At 34.2% G+C, this 25,082-nt stretch overlaps 1 protein-coding gene across 1 annotated transcript; it reads left to right on the top strand.

Moving 5' to 3' along the window:
- Positions 1-102: 102 nt before the first annotated feature.
- Positions 103-24,746, top strand: SEC8 (subunit of exocyst complex 8). Its single transcript, XM_020374051.3, has 28 exons — positions 103-273; positions 1,097-1,159; positions 1,901-2,005; positions 4,667-4,879; positions 5,674-5,847; positions 6,570-6,671; positions 7,841-7,950; positions 8,304-8,477; positions 9,040-9,178; positions 9,274-9,380; positions 10,917-11,224; positions 11,316-11,479; positions 12,621-12,736; positions 12,904-12,974; positions 14,445-14,575; positions 14,664-14,713; positions 15,792-15,892; positions 17,131-17,243; positions 17,427-17,534; positions 18,994-19,191; positions 19,351-19,436; positions 22,109-22,289; positions 22,389-22,466; positions 23,502-23,603; positions 23,728-23,802; positions 23,952-24,047; positions 24,135-24,184; positions 24,251-24,746. Exons 3-28 carry the CDS (start codon positions 1,964-1,966, stop codon positions 24,336-24,338), a joined length of 3,177 nt encoding a protein of 1,058 aa, XP_020229640.2. The 5' UTR covers positions 103-273; positions 1,097-1,159; positions 1,901-1,963; the 3' UTR covers positions 24,339-24,746.
- Positions 24,747-25,082: the final 336 nt, after the last annotated feature.

Below are 25,082 nucleotides of genomic sequence, written 5' to 3'. Positions count from 1 at the left end.
CACGCATAGTGGCATGGCACACGTTATTGACATTTTCATTTTTTTTATAATTAAATAATAACGAAAAAAATATATAAAAAGGAAAAATTGCTATGATTCCTGAAGCGTGTTTTATTATTCCCAATATTCATACCAGTCAATCAAATCATTCCTCCTTTTCTTTCCGTAGGTTCAGTGTCTGTTCCTCACGCGCTTCCTCCACCTTCTCTGCGTCCTCCTCGTCACTCTCAATTCTTCGCCTTTGATTCATTCTTCTCGCACCTCCAGCTCCAGGTTCGATTCGCAAAACCTTCGATTCACCGAGCACGCACACTCAATCTCGATTTCGAGCTTAATTTTGTCAAGATCTTCCAACTCTTAATGCATATTCCGAATTCTTACCAACGCTTCTTTCCATAGTTTTTCACTCTGAATTGTCGAATGCTTTTGTGTTATTACACCGCCTCGTTTGTTTCGTGTGAGTGAATTGCTAGAGAGCTCAACTGAAGTGCGCGCGTGAGCGGAAATCAGGGATCTGCTCCTGTTCGTAGTAGTTGAATCGTGTTTTTGGTGTTTTAGTTAATATCGCCGTAGTAATGGAGACTAATTGTACGTTGATTATTAGGTCGTTTCAATGTTATGCTGGATTGAGTTTTGTTAGGAGTTTGCTGCTGATTGAATATTAATTATTGTCAGAAACTGCGCTGCAAATAATTATTGTTACTCTCAAACATTTTGTTGCTGAGGTTTTTTAGTTGTTGCGAAATGACTGAGAGTTGTTGTTATGTTGTGCGTATATTATTTTTTTGATATAGGCATTTTAAAATAATATTTAATTAGAATGTTATGATAGTGTAATCTGACATCCAATCACATATTTCCTGGTAAGTTTATTCAATTTTATAATAATTGCTTTAAAAGTCATACTTGACAAAATTCTGGTTATTTAATAGTGTAATAATTTTTACATCGACAATGTATGGAAATTTAACTCTTATAAATATTTGAGAGTTGATACTGTAAGTGCAAAGTACTAAACTTCGAATGCTATTTTACTTGCATTGAATTTGAAATTCATTTGCTGTTGTTTGTTATACTGTGATTTTGTTAATTTCAGGTTATCTGAAGTTCAAGCAAATATGCGGATTACTATTGGATGCTACGAAAGTTGGATTTAGAGGTATTCTTTTGTAATCACCAATCTTGGGTCTGGTGGCTTGGAGTTTTAAGTATACGAGTATTTTGTCTGGCTTCTTAGACCTGGCTGTTTTCTTGTGAAGTTTTTAACTCTGAGTCGGGGCAGGGGCCTGGGGACAACTTTTTCAATCGATTGTGTTTTGGTGGAACTAAATTGGGCTGTTAAATTTGTTATACTTGATAAACAATTATAAGTTGGCAATATTCTTCTTTTAGTTGCTTTTTATTTTTACACATTATTCTGTGTGGTGGAACAATAATGTTTTGTTATATAATATATATATATACATATATATATATTTCTATTTATTTATTTATTTAGTCTCAACTTCATGAATTCAGAAGAATGTTCATTATTTTTTAAAGTTGAAACTATCTTTTATTTGGATTTTAAGACCTTATGATTTGCTTCAAAAAAGCCTTTTGTAGGAAAAGTTTCCGATAATTCTTATATTTTCCATTGTTATTTTATGTCTTTGTTATTCCAATTTTGTTTTAAACTATGTTCTATCGTCAAGAGACTGGTGCATATATCGAAGTCTTATTGTTTAATAGTGTAATTTTGCTTAAGAATTTTGATGACTCATTTATAGTTAAAGTCAAGCAAATTCTTATTATTTATTAGAGTGCAATTGTGGTTTTTTAGTAGATAGTGCCTGACTTTTATATTAAAGGATTTTTTTTTAATTTTTTAATTCTTTTAACTCATATTCATGCATGGCAGTTAAAATTGTGGGTTTGCTGGATCCTTTATCTTCATGGTGTGTGGAGACATTGAAGACTCAATATGGGAATCTTTGACGAGTTACCTTTGCCTGCTGACAAAGATGTAAGCTATACTTTGTTCCTTCTGAGATTTGTATTCATGATGAGATTAGCAGCCTTCTTGGCTGAGGGATTTTCTGCAAGTGTCCAATTTTAATATCTTTTGGGCTTACTGCTGTGGTGCTCATAGATGACTGATATAATTGTACGTGTTGTGGGAAAATTTCACTTGTTTGGTGTGCTACCATAGTTTAGCGTGAACAAAATTCCTTTATGTTTCCATGATAAGGTCCTTGCAATATAAAGGCGGAAGGAAGAGGAATTTTTGTCCAAGGTTCTATTTTCAATTTATTTCATCTTGGTTCTTAACAGAGCACAGCAACAATGTTTTTAAAGACTTCTTCTCCCCTTTCAAATAATATCCCAAGCTTAAACAGCTCCAAAAATGGAACAGTAAAACCATCAGTTCCAATGGCCCATGCACCTTATCCCATTCCATGCTTCCAACAACCTTTCTGAGGTATTTCAAACGAATGGGCTTTTTTCTTGAGAGATTTGATAACCTTTAATAAGTGGCCTGTTGTACCTGCATCCTATTTTTATCTAGCTAGTTGGCTTTGAGTCTTGTGAATAATATGGTGTCATAGATGATAGAACCCTTCAACTCTTGCTGTTTCACATTTTATGACTTGGTTTAATAGAAATTTTTTCATGATGATGTACTCCATTACATGTTAAGTTCTAATGCTTTACATGATGATAACATTTGTGATCAACACAAAAGCTCCCTTGGGCATCATGTAATGTGGACCTGTTATACGATGCAAAAGAATAGGGTGATGCTGGGAATCAGTCAGTGTAACACATTTTATTCCTGGATATCATCTCAGATTGTATGTTTAATTCCTGCTTTTGGTTTCTTTAAGATTTTGGGATTTTATATTGGATTTTGTGAAGGTTTATGTGTCAGGGATCATCTTTGTTACAATTCATTCCCCCTCCTAGTCCTCTATCATTTGTCTCCTTTGCATTGCCATCCTATTACCAGCATCTATTCTCTACCAAATTCTTCCATCTCTTGGAATTTCTATTTTGCTTGAAATCATACTGACAGAGAAGCTTTGGAAGTAAAATCTCTTCTTGGTTTCTATTAGTTGTTTTTTTTTTGTCTATAGTAGAATTTGGACTTTAGACTTCTCTTAAGTCTTTTGCTGATAATCCTCTTTCTGTTCCCAACTTACTCTCTAAATGGGGAAACTTTCTTCTTGTGCATTCCATTTGGAGTTGCCAATGGTTGTTCTTGAAATGGAAATGAGACATCCATAATTTAATTAGCTTAGGAAAGAGTCATATACCTGGGAAATAAATTTCCAAGGGCTCAAGTGAGTGGCAGCCTTCTTAGGCTTGATATCCACACCATTTTGATGTTGTCGACAACACATACTCTTGAGTCTTGATCACCCTTTGCCTATTAGAATATGGTTTTGGTGGAAGATGCCACGACCATTTATTGTCTAAAGCAATATTGTTTGAAGCTAGATACCCATATTCCGCCCTTTCTTCATAGTTTCAAAAGTCAACGTAAACTTCCAACTAAAAAATGAACTTTTTTGGAGCCATCCACACCTGACTCGAGAAAGTCTTTTAACAGTCTTCTCAATTTTTTCTTTTAACATTTAATGAACTTGATTATGTGTTTCCTCCCAAAGGAACCCCAAAGAGGAGAAGCTGTTGCAAAATGGTTCACACTGCTATATTTGTTACATTTGGAAGAACCTGCTATACCAGTAAAATAACTCAAGTTAATGTGTATGCCAAACTAGTTCAAAAGTTCTGAAGCATGGAAAACACATTAACAGGAGTATCTATCCTGCATAGGAGGAAAAGAATAACATCATATGCAAATTGCAAGTGCCAAACCTCACTGCTTGGTACTACATTCAATGCTTGACCAAGACATCAATCCAGACTTTGCTCCTTGCAGCATCATCCAACTCAATTGTCAACAATTGAATTAAACAAGAAAGGAATGAGATTCCCTTTTTGAACTTCTCATTTTTGGTTGATCATTGTTAACAAGAGAAAATGCCATTGGTGACCAAACCTTTTGTCTTCATAACCTCATTCAATAAACCCAACTATCTTTCCGAATGATGAAGTCATTTGTCTATAAATCTCTATATTGTAGTATGCTAGACTGTAGATAAATAAATCTTTGATGGAATTATTATCTTTTTCTTTTTTCGTGTAATCTTGTATTCCCATTTCCCAGGATCCTAGAAGAGACATGTATCCAGTATTCTTTTGATGCAATTATTATTTTTCTTTTTTCTTGTAATCTTGTATTCGCCCACATGTTTCAGTTCAAAACAATGATATAAATCAAGCATTTTACCCTAAATATCTACTGGATAATGGAATAGATACCTCAGGATAACTTCAATTTACAATTACAATTTGAATGTGGGATCATTCTATTGAAAATGGTCTATCTATTTATCTGTACGTATATTAACAATGTGTCATGTTTTTAGCATTCTATGAATGGTTTATTGTTATGCACACCAAAGATGTCTTGACTGTAAACTTATAAATTAGAAGTCTAACTTATTTGCTCTGAAGCTTTTGTTGTTATAGACCTATGGTATTTCTTCTGCACCAAGTCATGCATACACTCTATTCTTATTCATGGTAATCCGAGTCTCCATGCTCCATTTGAATGCAGTATTTGAGAGAAGACCTCTCTAGAATAGATGAGAGTTGGGTTGCTGCTCGTTTTGATTCACTACCTCATGTTGTTCACATTTTGACATCAAAAGATCGTGATGCTGCTGCCCAGTTTTTGAAGGAGCAAAGTGATATTATTGAGGATGTTGTGGATGAAGTAGTACATTCCTATCATAGTGGCTTCAACAGAGCTATCCAAAACTATTCCCAGGTTTCTTTAAATTTCATTTTCTCTGATCACTTCAATTAATATACATTGAACCAGGGGCAAGTGGGTCTTTTGCCATTGAAAGTACTGGGTGTTTGATTATGTGTATTCATGTCTAGATCCTCTACAGAATAAAGTTTTCCCCCCAATGTCGAGTTTAGATAATTGGCATAGCAGCTGGTGCTTTGTTCAATTTTAAAAATTTTGTCAGCATCATTCTTTCTCATAAATTTTTTAGTAGGAAAAGGTCAAATTATATACTTAATTATAATAATGACATTTTATACTTGGCTTTATTTCAAGCATTTGTAGGTCACACTTGTTTTTAATTCCACTGCTCATGTTTACGGTTGTTTTTTAATGTATTATGTAAAATTGCTTTTTTATTTTTCCTGCCTTGTTTATGAACACTTAGTCTAGGTTTTTTTTAATTGATTCTGTATAATTACAATATTAGGATGCTTTCTTTTATAAGGTCTAGAATTTAAGCTTAAAATAAGAGAAACAAAGAAACAATCTTAACTGGGATTTCTTGTATTTTGAGAAAGTAAAGTTGGGAAGGAATTATTAGATGTAAATAGAATGAAGGACATTTTATTTTAATATTTTAATAACAAATTGAAACTGTTTGTGTTCCTAATTTTTCTGTTTGAAAAACTTGAAACAGTTTCAATGGAAATTGGGTTTCTTCAGCTTCTTCCCCTTTTCACCTTGTTTAAATCTTAATTGTAGCTGAATTCTGACTACTAGTCCATCATTACAAATTTCTGTTTGATAAATATTTTGTTTCTCCCCAGATCTTGAAGCTCTTCAGTGAATCCACTGAAAGTATATCTGTCTTAAAAGTAGATTTGTCAGAGGCCAAGAAGCGCCTTAGTGCCCGCAATAAGCAATTGCATCAACTATGGTATCGATCAGTTACATTGCGACATATAATATCCTTATTGGATCAAATTGAAGACATTGCTAAGGTCCATCCTTTATTTTAGACATTTCTGATCCATTTGTGACTTTGTCAGTTGATGAGAATAAGGCAATCTCATTTCCACCATTTAAATTTATGCTTGCTTGCTCTGATTTTTTATGCCCTGAGCTGGAGTTGCTTTGGGCTACTTATGCAGTTTGTGCATGATTGTATGTGCAGTTTTGACATTTATATAAACTTTTCCTTTAACTGCAAAAGAATAAGTCGTTATATAGAATTCTTTATCTGAAATCTTGTGATTTTCAACTGCCAAAGAACCACTTGACCTTAAAACTCAATTCCTTAAGTCCGAGGACAGTAATTGCTTGCTTTGAACATGACAACCCATGTGAAAGCCAATTGGTTTGGAATGAGGTTAAAATAGTGGCTAATGCGTATGTTACTAAAACTTAGTACTGTTATGCATTGAAATTCTAATTATTTGACTGATGATGACAAAGAACTATGGACATTTGGTCAACTGTGTTTTAATACTGAATCAAATAACTACTTGACTTGAATGCTCAAGCACCGAAGAGCCAATATCTGTTTGAAAAATATTTGATGAGAGCAAATTATCTGTGTGCTTGTATTCATTTTGCATGGATACGGAGATTTCTGTCCAAGTTTTTCGTTTGATAATAATTTAACACATGCTTTCTTTTCAATTACTCTGTTTAAAATTATCAGTTTAATAGATGGTTTTGATTCTGAAGATCTAACCTGCAGGTTCCGGCTCGCATCGAGAAACTCATTACAGAGAAGCAATTTTATGCCGCAATTCAATTGCATGTGCAATCAATACTTATGCTAGAGCGAGGTCTCCAAAATGTAAGATTTTAACTTACTATCATATTCCTATTTTTAGAGTGCTTTGCAAAAAGGGCTTCCATTTTTAGTTTCTTGTTAAACGCAGTTTTTTTTTCATAGTAAAGGGAATTGAGGTTTGAAAGTTTGAATAAAAATCGGGTGTGTCTTACACACCTCCACATCTGAATATTATATATATGAGAGATAAAATACAAAAGAAAGGTGAAAGGGATGACAACATCTCCCTTGGTACAGCAGTCTTGTACAGAGGCAAAAAATATATATAATACAAAATATATGTAGATCTAGCAACATATACCCTAACACACAGTAAAGGGGAATGTACAAGTAGGGGGAGGATACTGTATCTTAAAGCCAAAAATTAAACAATGACCCAAAAAGGCTTAGGTTTGAGTTTTTTTTTTTTTTTTTTTATAAAATATTTATTGTTATTACAAAAATGTCACCTTGTTTTCATTTTATTTTCTGTTTTCAAATATTTCAGGAAATGATGAAAACAAGGTGGCATTTTTTGTAATTATTAGTGAAAACAGGACATGTAACCAAGCAGACCTTACAAGATATAAGTATACAGCAAAGCTGTGACACCTATCTGCATATAAAAAATGAATATTCCCTTAAAACGAACATGGCTGTAACTCTGGGAGCAAAACACTAGAGAGATGATAACAATAATCCTTTCTTCTAACATGTTAAGGTGTCAGATAAATGTTTTCTGATAATCTGATTACAAGTGCACTAGTGCAGTTATTTTTAAATAGAATAAAAAGGGTCTAGTCAAGGAAATTCTTAAACTGCTGCGTATACAGTTAGTTCCTACTATTAAGGGTTAATGATTTCCGTTCAATAAATACAAATCTGTCAGGTGGCCTAATCTCTTAATTATAGTATTTAGTTCTGTCCATACAAGGAAATATTCTATTCTGGCCTATCCTCAGAGATTCTGACAAAGGGCAAAGGAAGGCTTTAAAAATTCTATTTGTTTAGTTTGTCTTGAACTTATACCCAGTGTGACTATTCTATATCTCATGTATAGATTATTGTTGCTTGATTTTTTTTCCTTAGAGAATTTTCTCACTGTTCATATTTTCTCATTTATTTATTTTTCTTTTTTATGAACATTTCTATGTGCTTTTTGTATGTCATAATGATTTTTATGTGTGACCCAGGTTGGGGCACTTCAAGATGTCCGTTCTGATTTAACAAAGTTACGTGGAGTCCTTTTTTTTAAGGTTTTGGAGGATTTGCATGCCCATTTATACAATAAGGGTGAATATAGGTATATTTGTTTTTCCTGTCTGATGTCTATATTTAATCATCATGCTATGAGATATTAGATTATACATTTCTGAAATGCTTTTTTAGCTGTAGCTCATATTTGCTGCATATTTTTTGTCATGCTATTTACATGCAGACTCTGAAGCTCTATTTTCTCTTTAGTTATTTTTGTTTATATTTGTTTGCATGTGTTTTTGTGTGGAAACATTTTGATGTCATGGAGGATGTTCCTGGAATGTACAATTTCAGCAAATTTTTAATCTGGTTGAGTAGTTTAAAGTATTTAAACTTGAGTTTTAAGTTGTGTTATTTATTTATTTTGTGAAAAATGTATTTTGAACTTTATTTATGCAGTGTTGCTGGCTCAACTTTGTTAGAGAATGATGACGAAGTACCAACCACCACTGCTGTTGCACTTGCTGCACATAATTCACAACCCCTGTCTCGAAGAACAAGATTACTCAAAGGTGACAGTCAGAATAGTCTCCAGATCGATGGATCGTATAGGCCAGGATCAGTGGATGGAGGGTAATACTAGTTAATTGAATTTAACCATATTTATACTATTTTTCTACTTGTTTTGTACTACATAAATCATGTATTGATTTTCTATTGAAGCTTCATACTTTTTTTTTTTGTTTAAATTATTGTACATTACTGTTGATGGCCAAGATTTCTTTTATAGTACATAGACAAATTTTATGCAATTACTATCACATTGTCTTACTTATCACAAATGGAAAAGATTGCTGACAGAGTTCTCTCACAAAAACTAAGCAAGCTAATTCCCACAGTACATGATGAGAAATGTTGGTAATGTGAACTTGTGATTTTATTCCATGTTATTTTGGTATACTGATAATACTATTCCATGCTATCTTTGATAGTGTGATTTGGTATGTTATTACTTTTTTTTCCCCTGGCTCGTTACTGTTTGAGGTTGATGTAACTCTGTTTTCCCAATAGCATATTAATTTAGAGAGATAATCTCCCATTTTTTCCCCAGTATGTATCTTTAGCCTGTTTTGGGATTCTGGTTGCTGAATACACATTTATACATGTATTAAATACCGTCAAATGTGTGTTTCAGGTCTTTTGATGGCCATGATGAGGCAGATTCAAATGAGGAAACAACAAGAATCAATGGTAGTGATGTACCAAAGGATTCCAACAATGCTCTTCATCAAATGCCAACATGGCTTTTGAATTCGACACCTGATGAATTTCTTGTAAGAGCCACTTAATTGTATTGAATTCACAATGCTTCTTGAGTTATAGTGACTTGTACTCTTTTGAATTGACGTTCTGAGATTCTTGTGGATAGGAAACAATTAGAAAGAGTGATGCTCCGCTTCATGTGAAGTATCTACAGACCATGGTTGAGTGCCTTTGCATGCTTGGCAAAGTTGCAGCTGCTGGTGCTATTATATGGTTTGTTATCTTCATAATATTTTATTCTTGTAATTTTATCAACAGGCGTTTCTAACATAAGCTTCAATATTGCATTATTTTGCACATACCCTGCATTTGTATTTTTTCTCTAACTGCATTTCATTATTACAACTTTGAAGATTTGGTGTACGAGTATATCTTTGTTTCTGTTTCTCTGTTATTCTTTGGACACGTGTCCTTCTCTATATGGAGAGTTAGTTGGGTTTGGGTTGGTTAGTTACAACTGTATATATATTCCTCTCTCTTGTATTAGCAATTGATCTAATCAATAATACAAAGTTTACAGTTTTGTTTTAAAAGGTTTCTCTCAAAGCTTGAACCCTAATATTTGGAATGCTTTTTTAAACTAAGCACCTATTCAAACTAACTTGCAAACTTTTGTTGCTAGCTTGATCTCTGCACTCCATCTGTGTTTATATTTTATATATGTTCAATCATCAATACCACTTTCGCAAATTTATTTTCCATTAATCCTATTTAAAACAAGTGATCTGTTGTTATTTGTTTTTTTAAAAGCTTTTTATCACTTTAATAACATTATTCCTTTTATCCCAAACAATGACATATTAATTCACGCAAATCATACATTATAGATGCTGGTACACTCCCAATTAGAAGTGTTGTGAATTTGTAGGTGTCAGTCTCCTATATTCTCTTCAAATTAAATAACGGTGGACCTAATATGATAATGTTATTCTTTGCTTTTTATGAAGAACTATTTTGGTATTTTTACATTATGCTCAACATAATGGTGATATCTGATGCTAGTAGCGTTTGTAAGTCTAAGAATGCTGCTACTGAAGGAATATGAAAGATATATGTTGAATTTTGTGCAATAGTCTTCAGATGTCTGGAAAGAGAATTTGGTGCAATCCTGATTGATACTTGTTGGGGTTTCTTTCCGTTGTGTATAACTGTATATGTTCTAGACTTCTAGTGGTTTTGTTTTGGGACAAACATGAAGTTAAAATACAAATCACCTTATTGGCACAATAGAACTATACTCAATGCGTATCATAGTCAGATTTTCCCATTACATCTTTAAAGTGCATTATACAGTGGTTCACATGTCTGCATGTTACTGGATACATCAATCCTCTCTTCTACTTGATTGTTCAATCTTCAATTCTGACAACAAAAAATAGTTGCATTCTCTTGTTTCGCACATTTGGAGCTCTAGTCTTACATGCCCATTATATGATCAAGAATGTGGCAGTTCTGATTATATCTGTATATGCTTCCTACAACGAATCAACATGAACAAGGAAATAATTTTGTATTGAGTCTATTGACAACTAATTATTGGTAATCTAAATATTGTTGTGATAACATGCTGCTGAAATGAATAAGGATGTTTGAATTTTTAAATTTTTCTTCTGTTATTATTTCCATATTACCATTATCTGTCTTTGGGGTGTGTGTATTGTCTATGTCTCACCTTATTTTATTTTTATCCTTTTTGCTGTATTTGCTTATGTTGGTGTATAAGCTGTGCTGGTTTTATTGTATACCCAGCCAAAGATTGCGGCCAACAATTCACGAGATAATTACATCCAAGATTAAAGCACATGCAGAGCTTTTGAATTCAACAAGGTCTAGCATTGGTCAGGGTTCCCAGGCTGGAACAGGTAATCTACACTTCATAAAAGGTCAACTGGAAAGTTATCAGTTGCCAAAACAGAAGCGTAAGAATGGAATATCTATTTCTGGGACTCTGTTGGCTGTGAGCCCCGTATCACCTCTTATGGCTCCTGGTGGGAAAGCACAGGTTGCTGCTAAGGAGCTTCTTGATTCAATTTTGGATGCTGTTGTTCGAATATTTGGTGAGATGCAATAATTTTATGTATTCTCCTTTCTAGGTTAGTCATTATTCTTTAAAGTTAAAATTTTTCCATTTCACGTGTCACTTTTTAGAGAATCATGTCATTGTTGGGGAGCTTTTGGAGGCAAAAGCCAGTCAGCATGCTGAAATGAATACCCCAAAATCATTGCCAGTAGATATAAATTGGAACCCTGATTCTGAAGCATCTCAAGTCACCGGAGGATACAGCATAGGTTTCTCACTGACAGTGTTACAGGTAGAATATGTGTTGGCAAATTTAGTTGCAAGATATTTGATGATAGAAGTTCAAAAAAATATCAACAACAATTTAGTATGGCTATGATGGTTGGTATCTTGGTCTAAGATACAAACCCTTAACAATATAAGAGAGATATTGGTTGTTGGATAGCTTATAGAAGTTTTAGTACACTTAAATTTTCTCTGTACTCTAAATAAATCAGACACTATCAGCGACCAATTTTCCTAAAAAGCTTATGCTGTTAAGTGATAGGTGATGAGTGGTTTTATTTCTAAAATACCCCCTTTATGCGAGAGACCTTTGAGTTTGAAGTGTGGACAATGCACAAGGTATGCTCTGGCTTACCTTGTCCTTGTGCTTGAATCCAATTTCTATATAGATGATGAATAAGCCAGTAAGATCCACAAGTATTGAACCGTTGACTACTTGGTTGTAGAGGCTTTGTAACTTTGCTACCACTTCAGCAACCAACTTTGTTAAAACATAAAAGCATTGGACCTATTTGACTTGGGAAAATGTTTCCTACTTTCAGTAATAGTTATGAAGATGTCAATTTGTTTTTACTTTGTGTCTTGTATTCAAAGACTTGCGTAGTAAATGTTGTTTTCACCATTTTTTACCCATTATCCTTGAAAAGAAAACAAAATAAAACAAGGTGACCTTTTTGTAATTATTAATGGAAACAAAAAATCAAATAGAAACCATATTCTCTAAATAAACAGGCCTTAAAGTTTTTAGTAAAGGTTTAATATGAATGGTTTTATATCTGACAAATTTACCAGTGTATTGACATGCATGTTGGCGAGTGCCAACTTTCTAGACACAATTATAAAATATTACACTTCCTGATGGTTTTTGCCTTTATGTTGCAACACACACATATGTGGTCTTGCTTTTTACCCCCTCATGTCCTATTTGATTAATATTAAGGCATGAATTTTTTGATGACTCTAATGTGGGTAGTGTAGCATTGTGTTCTACTTTCATGTTCTGTTTGATCATTTGTGGCGAAAACACATTAAGTTTCTGTTTCAGTTAATGGCAGGGGCGCTAATTTATGAGACTGGCAAGACCAATATTATGTTGTTTAATTTTTATTTAATCTTTCGTCTGATATCCCTTTCCCATGTTTCTATAGAGCGAATGCCAACAACTTATATGTGAAATTCTGCGGGCCACTCCTGAAGCTGCATCTGCTGATGCTGCTGTGCAAACAGCTAGGCTTGCGAGCAAAGTCCCTTCCAAAAATAAAAAGCAAGTGAATTGAATCTATACTGTTCTTTAATATGAGATTTAACAGCAATCTTTGCTCAATTTGAAATTGTTATTTATTTTGAATTTAGTGGTATGTAATTTATACCAAACACCACCTTGAGTCAAATTATGACGTATTGATGATTAACATTTCTTATTGATTGCAGGGATGGATCAGAAGATGGTCTTACCTTTGCATTTCGCTTTACAGATGCTACAATATCTATTCCTAACCAGGGTATGATAAATTCTACACAACAAGTAAAATGAATTTTCAATTTATAACAGATGAAAGAACCATGTTGCTATAGGTTTAAATGGTTATTTTTAAGACATGCTATACAATTTTGATGAAACTCGCATAATTTGTACACATATTATGCACACTAGAGATGTACCAATGACTTTATAAAAGAAGGCTCTCCTTGATGGATTTAGTTAAATTCATTGACAGAACTGATAATTGAGCTTTGGAATTATGCTTGCATAGTCCAGATGAGTCATATTTTAGATTCTTGGATGTGGATAACACCTGGGTCCCTCTATAAATTTTTTTCTGAATGATCCAGTTGAGTCTGCTTAGGAGTCTGAGAATAAATTTTGTACGAGTGGCATTATTTTGTAGCTTTGTGCTGCTCATTATTAACATGAAAAAAAATTAAAAATATGTTAATGCCTTTCTGTGGCAGAAGATTGTTATCATCCACTGGATGAACATGTGATTAGTGCTGGGTAAAGTCTGAAATGATGCACTTTGAATTTGCAAAATATCACAACTCACAAGTAACTCTGATGAATGTATCATAGTATCATTTGGGTTGAGGCTTTCACCTCATCTACAGTATACTATTACCTTTTTTTGCATTATTTTTATACATTATTTTAGTTACCTAATAACTTGATCTTACAGGACAAATTAGTTCTTCAGTTGATATCAGTGCTTCTTACATGCTGAGAGATTGGACAGCCTTGCTGCATTTTTTAGTTTCTCGCATTCCTTGTTTAGATTTCATTTTTGGAGGATTTTTTCCATGCAATGGCTGTTCTTTTTCTTTTTTTGTTTCTGTATAAAATTTCTATTTTTAAATAGAAAAAGAGCCTGTTGGGCATTTTATATGGTTTATTTGATGGCACGAAGCAATGTCGGAAATGGAAATAATGAATATTTGTGCAGGGGTGTTTGTCAGCATGTTTTTCTGTTCAGCATTTTCATCATTTTGAGAGTCTGTTCTGTTTCCCAAGTTTCTTTTTAATTGTTAAACATTTGGGATGATTAAAGCTGCTGTCCAATAAGCATGATATACAGTATGAATCTTTTGTCTTGATCTGGATAAGAAAATTATTTATATTTAAGACTGCTAGTAATTTGTGATAGAACACAAATGAGCAAGTGCTGATATTAGAGAACATTTGCCTTCTGGCTATTTGTGCCTACAATCGTATATTGTTATTCCCTCACTTTATGAAGATACTCCATTTCTATGGTACAATTTTTCTGACCTGGTTCATGTCTGTAATAGCTTTACTTCTTGATGTTATTTTTATTCTCTACTAGCAGTTTATGATCTAATGACGAGTCATTGTCCCTAAAACACCATAGTTTATAGCATATGATACAGACTCATGTTTTTCTTTATCATTCACTTGTTTATTCAGCTGCTAATTTCTTTCATTTTGAACATTTATGGCTGGTTGCATTAATATTCAGGAGTTGATCTTGTTCGCCAAGGTTGGAATAGGAAGGGCCCCAATGTGCTACAAGAGGGTTATGGTTCTGCAGCAGTTTTGCCTGAGGAAGGCATATATTTAGCAGCATCCATATACCGACCTGTGATTCAGGTGTTGCATATTGGATTGCTATACTCCCTGATGTAAAGTTTTGATCATTTCCTTATTGTGTTTGTTCCTGACCCGATTCATTGTGCAGTTCACGGATAAACTTGCTTCAATGCTGCCAACAAAGTATTCACAACTTGGGTGAGCTAACAACATTTTGGTCTTTGTCTGTTCAATTTTTTTATATTATTTTCTGATTTCATGTTTGTTAAACCAAAATGCTGCTTTCTTGTTCAGTTTTTTGTTACAAAAAATTGTGTGAAATTAAAATGTAGCTGTGTGAAGTGACATGCTCATTTTATTTTATCTTTCATTGATTGTGGCACATTGTTGGTTTCTACATCAAATATTTTGTGGTAGCATGTTTAACATATGATATGCACTCTAGTTGAAGCCAAATTTTAAGTGCAGAATGATTTGAGTAATTTATGGAGGTAATTATTGAAAGTAACTTTGTAACTTGGTAATCTTCCTGGTTAGAGTTCAGATGCACCTTTACGCACATCAACTCTGTCCAACCAAAAAACCTCTGCAGCCGCCATGTGTGGCTGCTGTTCTGTCTGTGTTTTTCTGTGCTGGTGTCACCCTATCCTGGGAACCTAACCCCAAGCCCCCATCGTGATCCAGAGACTTTTGTTTTTGTCCATTTGTTTTTTCCTTACAGTTTCATTTACTTGGCTTGTTTCTTTCATTTTTGACCATGTCATCCTCTAACCCAGATCCACCTAAGCCCAAAGCTGCCAGCTTTTGAATTTCCCACTATCAACTGAAAAATTAGATGGTTTTAACTACTCCACATGGGCTTTTGACATCTCCCTATGGATTAGTGGTCAAGGATACAAAGACCATCATACCAGTGCTCTAAATAATGTGAGATTGGATTGGTTTGTTGTGTTCAAGTCGGATACTAGTGTAACTCTGTTAGTACTAGGCCAAGAATCCAATGGACTTTTGACCCTAACCATCAAATGGACTTATAACTCTAATAAATTAAGGTAATAGAATGAAATTAGGAAGCTACCCCTGTGATTGCTTCTCCATTAGTTTGATGTTAAATTTTATATCTGGTTTTGGATTACTGTGCTTGAATGTATTTCTTTCTACTGTAAATCTCTTGCTAATTGATTCTGAACAACAATGATACTTCTTTTCAAGCTCAAATTTTGTTGCTTTCTAACTCATTAATGTTAATTGGGGTTGTCCACTTTGTAAATTGCAGCAATGATGGGTTGCAAGCTTTCGTGGAGAACTTTGTGAAAGACCACTTTTTACCAACTATGTTTGTGGACTACCGAAAAGGCGTACAGCAAGCCATATCGAGCAAGTCTTTATACTGTTCATTCTGTATCTCTTATTTGAGCACTAGGCTTGGCTCCTATTTTGGTCTATTGTGCATCTTAATTATTTTTTTTGAAACATCTAAGTTGCATTATGTCAATTATGTGTTAAAGAGTATTGAAGTTAGCTTTGTCTGAAATGTTTGATGTAAATGCTTATTCTCAATTGAAGGTCTTATTGACAATTACTTGTGTGATAAATATTATCCATCCCAAAACATAAAAAAAAAATGACTGTAGCAAATTTGGTTTCCTTTAGATTTTCTGTATCCCAGTCTAAACAAGTTGGTATTGCTCAACTGTGGGTGTAAATTAAGTAATTCCAAGTTATATCTACCATAGTTCTAGTTATCATTTCCCAAGACTTGTTCCCTTGCTGGATTATCCTGTCCTAAGGCAATTCCATTCTCAGACACAAAAAATGGAGCATGCATCTGAGTTTGTTTAGTGTTTTAGGTGTTGGAGTTTTGCAGCATTAGAGTCTTACATCGCTTGCCTCAATTCTTGGGGTGCAGTTATATATGATATATATTTTTGGCAATTTCATTTAATTTCAATTGGTTTTAAGATGAAATATAACATGGTAGCAGAGCTTGTAGCCATTCTTCATGAATCACCTATTCTGTTAGGCATCTGTGGAGGGTAGGGGGTGTTAGAGAGTTTTACATTGTCTGTTTCAATTCTTGGGGTGCAGGTTATATATTTATTAGGAAAATTCACTTAATGTCAGTTGATTTAAAGATGAAATATAACAGTAATTATATTCTTGTAAGCAGGGACTTACTAATACATGTTAATTTGTTTGGAGAATTAATATAGAGGATCAGTTTGTAAAAATTCTTGCAAATAAAAAAGGTTAAACTTGTCATAGAGTGGTGAATCAACTGTCCAAAGGACCTGTCTTTCCTCATTGCCTTTATTATTGTTGCTTCCCCATACTGTAGTATAGTGATGTTTGAAGTTGGTAGAACCATTCAATCTAAAATTTAAAAGCTAAAGAAGTTTCACAACTTTATATGATAACATACTTCATTTGGTTTATAGGCATGTTATTCAAAAACAAAACAAAATAAATTTATTAGAGTCATTAGTCTAATTCTCCTTTCATATTAAAAAATGGAATGTGTTTTGATGACTGATTGAGATTAGTATTTAAATTATCATCAGATGGCTCCATCACAAGTTTGTTTTAAGATTTGATCTCTACATATAAACTTTTAGGTCCAGCTGCATTTCGTCCAAGGGCACATGTGGCTACTACTTACACTCCATCAATTGAGAAGGGTCGACCTGTGTTACAAGGATTATTGGCCATAGATCACTTGACAAAGGAGGTGAATTTTACCTGGATAATAATCTTACTAAGATATCATGTTCTATTCTCCTATATAATTCCTGGACTAATTGTTTCTGAGTTTGGACATTGTTTTATTAACTGTACTTTGATGATTTGTTTTTCATTTGATGGTAAGAGAACATGGATGTGTTCCCTGACTTTCACATCTAATTTATTGTAGGTGCTTGGTTGGGCACAAGCTATGCCCAAGTTTGCTAATGATCTTGTGAAGTATGTGCAAACTTTTCTGGAAAGGACTTATGAAAGATGTCGAACTGCATACATGGAGGTATTTTTTTTCTTCCTTTTTTGGATAAAAAAGTTTCAATAAGATGAAAGGCAACTACCCAACTATGAAGGATATCCAATCTTCTCAAGGTATATAAACAAAATCAGAGAATACGGTCACAAACAGCAGAATTGTTAGAAATATGCCAAATCCTCATGGTACTGGACAAAGTCACCTGTTTGAAACAACCACTGGCTTAGCATCATAAAGAAGCTAACACAATTCTATGACCAAATGGTCAGGAGTTTGATCCTTGTTGCTGGTGTTGTTTGTTAATTGAAATAAGTTTCTAAAGTATGATCTGGTGATTATCCCTCTGGGGTCAAAGGTATAATCAACAGGCCATACTAATTTGTTACATGGGTATGGTAGCACCCTCCAAAACTTTCTAAAATTCAATAAACAACATAACTTTTTTTTTTCTTTTTCTTTAGAATATAATTTAAACATCTTGAATTCGGGTTGAGCCTAACACAACCTTAAAAGCTAGACACCCAGAGTTGGACATTAGGACTGATTTTTTATTTATTTATTTTGTACTGGGATAGCTACAGTGTCAAGTAGATTGCACTGGAAGAACTGCAGAGTCAGGTAGATTTTTGGACAATTGAGGATGACCTAATATCATGTCTATGATAGACTTTGATACTCTTAGAATTTGGGTTTAGGGTCTAACTCAACATCTTGATAACTGAACACTATGAAGCTTAACTTAGCCCTTTGTAGGTAGCCATTTTTTTTAGACATAGGCCACTTACTCAGATAGGCCACAAATAAGGTGGGCTAGAGGTGACTGTCCAACACACACCCTCATGTTTAGGGCTATGGTCTAGGATAGCTCTGATGTCATTTTAGAATTTGGACTTAGGGTCAACTCAACCTCAAAACTGGCTTGTATGATAAGAATGGTCCAAACTTTATAAGTACTACATAGGCCTTATCTGTTAGTCGATGTAGGATCCACTCCTTGACGTTCCAACGACTGCACACTACGACAATTCACTTAACTTTTCTGGTCTGCTCCTTCATAGGTAACCATTTTCAAGACATCGGCCACCAACTCTTATAATCAGCAATTAAGGTGGCTTTCCATTAGATATCATCCTGAATTTGGGATGGGTCAAATATAACCTCAAAAGTTAACTCTTTAGGTGAAGATTGTTCAAGTCTTTATAAGATCTTCATTAACCATATCTATAGTCAATGTAGGATCTCAAAAGCCCTTGATATTTATAGTCCCACTCCTCTCCCCAAACTATTGTCTGGTTACACCTCAGCCAGCATCCAATAGCTGAAGCTTTTGGGTTATGTATGTTCCTGAGACTGTTAGATATATATCTGTTTATGTACCTGCACCTAACTGCTGAAGCATTTTTGCTAGTTGATCATTGACGTATCTATAAATAGTTGTCTACACTTGCTTATTTTTTAACATTTTTTTCCCTCAATTATATTACAGGCTGTTCTTGAGAAGCAGAGTTATATGCTTATTGGGAGGCATGATATTGAGAAATTGATGAGGCTTGAACCCTCAAGTGTATATTTACCAAATCCGCTTGGTCAGTCTAATGTGGAAAGTAATTCATCTGATGCTGAAACAATTGAGGCTGAATTAGAACTAAGTGAATTACTGCTAAATTTGCGTCCCATAAAGCAGGTTTATTTTTTTGTGTATACTAACAGAATACTATTCATTGAGGATATAATAATTTTATTCATATTTTTTAGTATTGAATTTTACTGAAGCTTCCTTGCCTGGGGGGTCCCCCCTCCTATTTATTATGCTTCTCTAGTGACTGTTGCATGTTTGTTTCAGGAAAACCTAATCCATGATGACAACAAACTTATTTTGTTGGCATCCCTTAGTGACTCGTTGGAGTATGTTGCAGACTCTATTGAAAGGTCGGTTTTCTTCATGCTTGCAATCTCGATAATGTTTTAAATTGTGCATAAAGCAAATAAACATGCAATGCTGTCAGAGTTGCAATTTAGATTGTAGATTCCATGATTTGGAGGTTATGGGTGGCGGAACAATCCTTTTCCTAGAAAGAAACTTGCTTTGTTGGGATCTCCCCCGCCCCTCCAAAACAAAAGCAGCCAAGAAACCCTGCCCTTTGCTAACGAGCTACTCTATTTGTGAGAACATCCCTTGGGTTTGATGTTTTCCTTTGATCCAATTGGGTTTCTTAGAATGTTGATTTACACCTAACTCAACCCTACAAAACTGACTTGTAAGGTGATAGTTATCTTCCACTTATATATTATATATAGGCCTTATCTCTAGTCAATGTGGAACTTGAATTTTTCCAATACACTCATCCGGTACTATTGGACTTAATGCATAAATAAATGACGAGTGACCCTTTTTAAATGATCTAGGAAAGGAAGGATTTCAGTTTTTTCCAATACACCTCCTCACACCTAACACTATTAAGCTTGGTGCGTGTTTAAATGGTTAGTAACTTAGCTCTAATACTATCTTAGAATGTGAGTTTTAGCCTAACTCAATCTTACAAATCCGACTTGTAAGGTGAGAGATATGCTCCATTTATATGTTCTTAGTTGGCCTTATCTCTAGTCAATGTAGTATTTGAATTTTTTTTCAATATACCTCCTCACGCCTAGTATTGTTATGCCTAACACTATTAGGCTTGGTGCTTATATAAATTGTGGGTGATCCTTTTTAAATAGATTTAGAATAATTTTGATACCATTTTAGAATGTGGGTTGGGGCTAACTCAGACTTACAAAATCTGCTTGTAAGGTGAGGATTACCCAAATGGTCAGCACTTTTGGGCTTGGTGTTTGAATAATTGGTGAGTGATCCTTTTTAAATGATCTAGGATAAGCAGGACATAAGTTTTTCTCAATAGGGTTTATACTTGTGGATGACTCTGCTTCCTGAGCCTCTGGCTTGCATACCAACCATTCTGATTTGGTTCAAAAGTTTCAAAGGTTTGTGACTACTCGGCTTGCATTTTAGCTAGGCCTCTAAGCTGTTTCTATGGAGTTTTGATTTGCACTGCTTCTACAATTTCTACTCGTTTGTTAGACAAGTTGTACTTTCTTACTAAATCACAAGTTCCATCTAATATACATTTTGAATTGGAAAATGTTATTATGGTCATGTGTTATTTTTATGTATTTGTTGTGTTTTTATTCTTGAATATTATTGTTTTATGGGTAAATCTTGCTTTTCAAGTTACAATCTCACATTTTACATGTTTACCTCCCCTATTTGATTGACAAGATTATTTGATGGCAAGATTTATGAGTTAGGCAAACCTTGTATGTATTTTCTGGTGGGATATCCATGCATTTTGGGGAGGGTATAACAGAGCAAAGTGCACAAGTTGAACCTTTTGATGATGTTTTTGTTTTTTGTTCAATAGTAGATTCCAACCTCAACACAATAAAATTAGAAGGAGTTAGGAGTGTGTTATTTCATGAAGAGATCCAAATATTTTCAGAATGTTTGTCTTGTGTGCTGTTCTGTGACCAGGAGTTTGTGGGCTATTGCCTTCTAATAGCGGAGAGTCTGTTCTTCAACTTCTTATAATTGATTAAGGTGTTGCTCGAAAGAAGTCAATTTTATCTGAGTTGTGCAGTGCTTTCTCTATAGTGTGGTATTTTCAGTTAAAGAATTCTGCAATCTTTATTAATGAAATGTTGGCCTCATTAACCCTGAGACATTTCCTCACTTGGCTGCTCAATGGTGCTTGGCATACCTTCTTTTTGAGGAAAGTTCCTCTAGCATACAGTAATAAGGTTGGGGCTTTGTGTTAAATATTTGTTTACTGGCTTTCTTTTTCTTTTGTCTAGAAGAGATCTTGTTCTCCTCTGTTGTTTTTTAAATCTTGTATCATATATTATTCATTTCCTTCATGATGGGGCAAATGGGGAAAAATGGGATGATGACTGTTGAAATAGCTTTTATTTTATTGTGTCGTAGCCAATATAAGATTTACATGTGGTGCACTCTAAGTAAAGGGTATAAGCTGCTTTTCATACTCATACTCTTTATAAGGATGTTGTGTTAGTCAATGTAACACACATTCAGAGTATTAAGATCTTATTTTCTCTATTTCTTCTCCTTGGATCTCTGATAGATGCCCCCCATATGTTGGGCCACAATTCATGTGGAAAGTGGCGGACAAAGAAATGTGATAAAAAGAGGTGGGTTCACATTGTAACAACCTGGCCATTGGCAGGTAGGCCAAGGGGGCAGATTCAGTTAGGAGTGGGATTAAAGGAAAAGGAGGTGGGGAGGACTTAGTAGAGAGACATAGGAGAGTGAGACCAACTTGGAACAATCTACATTTATTTTCCAAATTTCTGATCTATGTTTCCTCTGTAAATCCATGTTACTGATACTGATATCCCACCTATAACATGTTTGAATGATATAATATAATCAGCATCATACCATTTTCTTTCCTTAATGAGCAGTATGGAGCTGGGTTCGTTTTACTGGTTTCATTAACGAGAGATATTGAGCATCATATGCTCAAGACCCCTCTTATCAAAATTTTAGAGCATAATTGTGGAACTTAAAATTCTTTATAAACTTGCAGGCTTGGACAGACAACTCAAAGAACATCAAATCATGTTGGAGGAAAATACCATCACAGTCGTTCAGATAGTGCACCTACAAGGAGTCTAGCTTCATTTGCTCAAGATTATAGGAAACTGGCAATTGATTGCCTCAAGGTGTTACGTATAGAGATGCAATTGGAAACAATATTCCATATGCAGGTTTGTCACTTGTGAGTTTATTTGTCTTTGTTGTGTAAGGAATAAATATTTGGTAGTTAATCATGTCCAAATTTAACTGAGCATCACAATTTTGAGCAGGAAATGGCAAATACAGAATACTTGGATGACCAAGATGCCGAAGAGCCAGATGATTTCATCATTTCACTCACTGCACAGGTGCGTCTTTCTATATTTGTATGTTGCTTTGTCTTCATGAAGATTCTCATGTAACTTTCTCTGAGTTTCTGCGTAGCCTTGTGATGATTCATGATCATCCTGATTTATAAACCTTCTTATGTTAATGAATTCTTCAAATTTAAGGATAGTTATTGTAAAAACTAGAAAGTAATAGGGAAACTTTCATATATTATTCTGCAGCAAATGTACTGCTTATAGAGAAATTTTGCAGTGAGGTCTACTTCTTGATTCAAGAAATAATAGAAGGAAACAAATAAAAACAAATAACAATGATGAAATCTGCAATATCTTTAATTCCTACACCCCCAAGTTGGTGCTTAGATATCTTGAGTGAATCCCTTAGTCACCAATCGTGGCTTGTATCTTTCCACCATGCCATCAAAATTATACTTCACTGTGAAAACCTATTTATAACCCACAGTATTCTTCCCAATTGGTAGTGGCATAATACTTGTAGTATGTTTCTTCTCATGAGCTCTCATCTCTTCAAGAACTGTTTCCTTTCACTTCGGAACCTATAGAGCTTCCAGTACTTTTTTTTTCAATTTCTATACCTGACAACTGATAGGTAAATGCGTCAAAGGATGAAGATAAAGTCAAGTATGACACAAATTTGGATAGAGGATGTGTAATACAAGATTTAACAGCTTTACATAGGCTATAGGCATATTTATTTCGGAACATTCAAGTTGAATATTGGATTTAGGAGAAGGTGTATATTCCTTGACTAAGGAATGCAGGAATGACTAAATACCGTGATATCACAAGGTTTTAAAGCTAAACTGAATAAGATTGTAATACCATCTTACTAAACCAATTAATCCATAAATTCTAAATTATTTGATTTAGTACTGAAGACTATGAAATATTACTTTCATCCCAATTTCAAAAGTAAACAGTCTACTATAATGTACAGACGAATTTCAGAGTCTGCTCTTCATGTTTAGTGTCTCGGATGTAGGATATGCTTATGCAAGTCACTCTGTATATTTACCTTGTAAATGGAATCCCCAGATAACACGAAGAGATGAGGAAATGGCTCCTTTTATTTCAAATGCAAAGCGGAATTACATATTTGGTGGAATATGTGGGGTTGCAGCAAATGCATCTATTAAGGTGTGATATTTTTTGCAGTTTTTTATTTTTTGCTCGTATGTTTAGAACTGTATTTCAGTTAAATCACTTCTATCGCTTCCTTTCTTTCACTGCTAATGATAGAGTGCTCTTATTTACTTTTTAGGCGTTGGTGGATATGAACTCGATAAATCTTTTTGGTGTTCAGCAAATATGCCGAAATGCTATTGCATTGGAACAGGTAATTATTGTTTCTCAGTGATGTGAGTGTGTATGTGTGTCTATATATATACATATATATATATATATATACATTGCTTGTTGCATATAACTTTTCAAGAATTAGACAATGAAATTTTACAGCCATAACAATTTTGGATGGTGGTACAGGCACTGGCAGCCATTCCATCCATAGATAGTGAAGCAGTGCAACAGAGACTGGATCGAGTCCGCACCTACTATGAACTATTGAACATGCCATTTGAGGCAAGTCAATTCAACTAATGGTTCTATGTTGGTTGTAATTTTTGTCACGTCATCTTATCTAAGTATTCTTATTTATTCCTGTTGCAGGCCTTGGTTGCCTTCATTACAGAACATATACACTTGTTCACACCTGCTGAGTAAGTTTATGCAAATTTTAGTTGATAATACCCTTTTACGGAATTATATTGACAAATATTCTACAGGTATGCCAACCTTCTTAATATCCAGGTTCCAGGACGAGAAATTCCTCCTGACGCACAAGATCGAGTATCTGATATATTATCCATGTAGAATATTCTCTTTAGTTTCTGTACCAGAATTTTTGGAATGTTGGGGTGCTAAATTCATATTTCTGAAAAATGCTGATGCAACAAGCCGAAGCAGATGTCCGATCTTACCGCAAGTTACAACTGAGTAGTTAAAAGATGGTTTTGATTCTGTCATTGGTGATGGCAATGCCAGTTGTTTGTAATGTAATGTGCCGTCAATTTTGGTTGCCGCTGCTTTCCTTATGGGTTAATTCGCTCGCTCGCTCTCTAATCTCTATTTTTGGGGTCTTGAGTTTGGGTGTGATGAGCATTTTCATTCAACAACCTGAAAATTCACGTGTATATTTTTCATGCTAAAATATTGTATTTGTGGCCTTTTCTAGTGTAAAATTGAAATTTTGTCGAAGGGACGCCCGCTTGATTATTTTTATATCTGACTCGTATCCTCTTGCACTTAAATTGAACTTTCACCGCCGTCTTTTTAATTTATTATTATTTTTTTTATGGATCACAGATTTTTTTTTTGAACTTTCACTTTTTAAAAGCAATTATTAATCTCGTGACTATTTACAAAATAGGTATATTTTAAGAATTGAGATGAAATCAAAATTAAGTTTAAATATAAAAAAACCTAAAATTTAAGACGCCTATTTATATAAGAAATAAAATTTTAGGAGTTAACATATTATTTTCCTAAAATTTTATGAAGTTCTAACCCAATTATCGTTCCTTGTTCCACATAGCGAGATATACGTGGTATTAAGTG

This window comes from Cajanus cajan, chromosome 7 (genome assembly GCF_000230855.2).
Source record: "Cajanus cajan strain Asha chromosome 7, NIPB_CcT2T_4, whole genome shotgun sequence".
NCBI lineage: Eukaryota > Viridiplantae > Streptophyta > Magnoliopsida > Fabales > Fabaceae > Cajanus > Cajanus cajan.
Note: the sequence above shows the minus strand (reverse complement) of the source record. Positions and strands in the feature narration are given on the sequence as shown.

What these genes read in the sequence shown, in the direction of transcription:
- SEC8 (XM_020374051.3), top strand. Translation starts at nt 1,964, where the DNA reads ATGGGAATCTTTGACGAGTTACCTTTGCCTGCTGACAAAGAT. An exon ending in TAGAGCGAGGTCTCCAAAAT is followed by an intron (nt 6,672 to 7,840) that starts GTAAGATTTTAA and finishes TGTGTGACCCAG; the next exon opens with GTTGGGGCACTTCAAGATGT. An exon ending in TGCTGTTGTTCGAATATTTG is followed by an intron (nt 11,225 to 11,315) that starts GTGAGATGCAAT and finishes GTCACTTTTTAG; the next exon opens with AGAATCATGTCATTGTTGGG.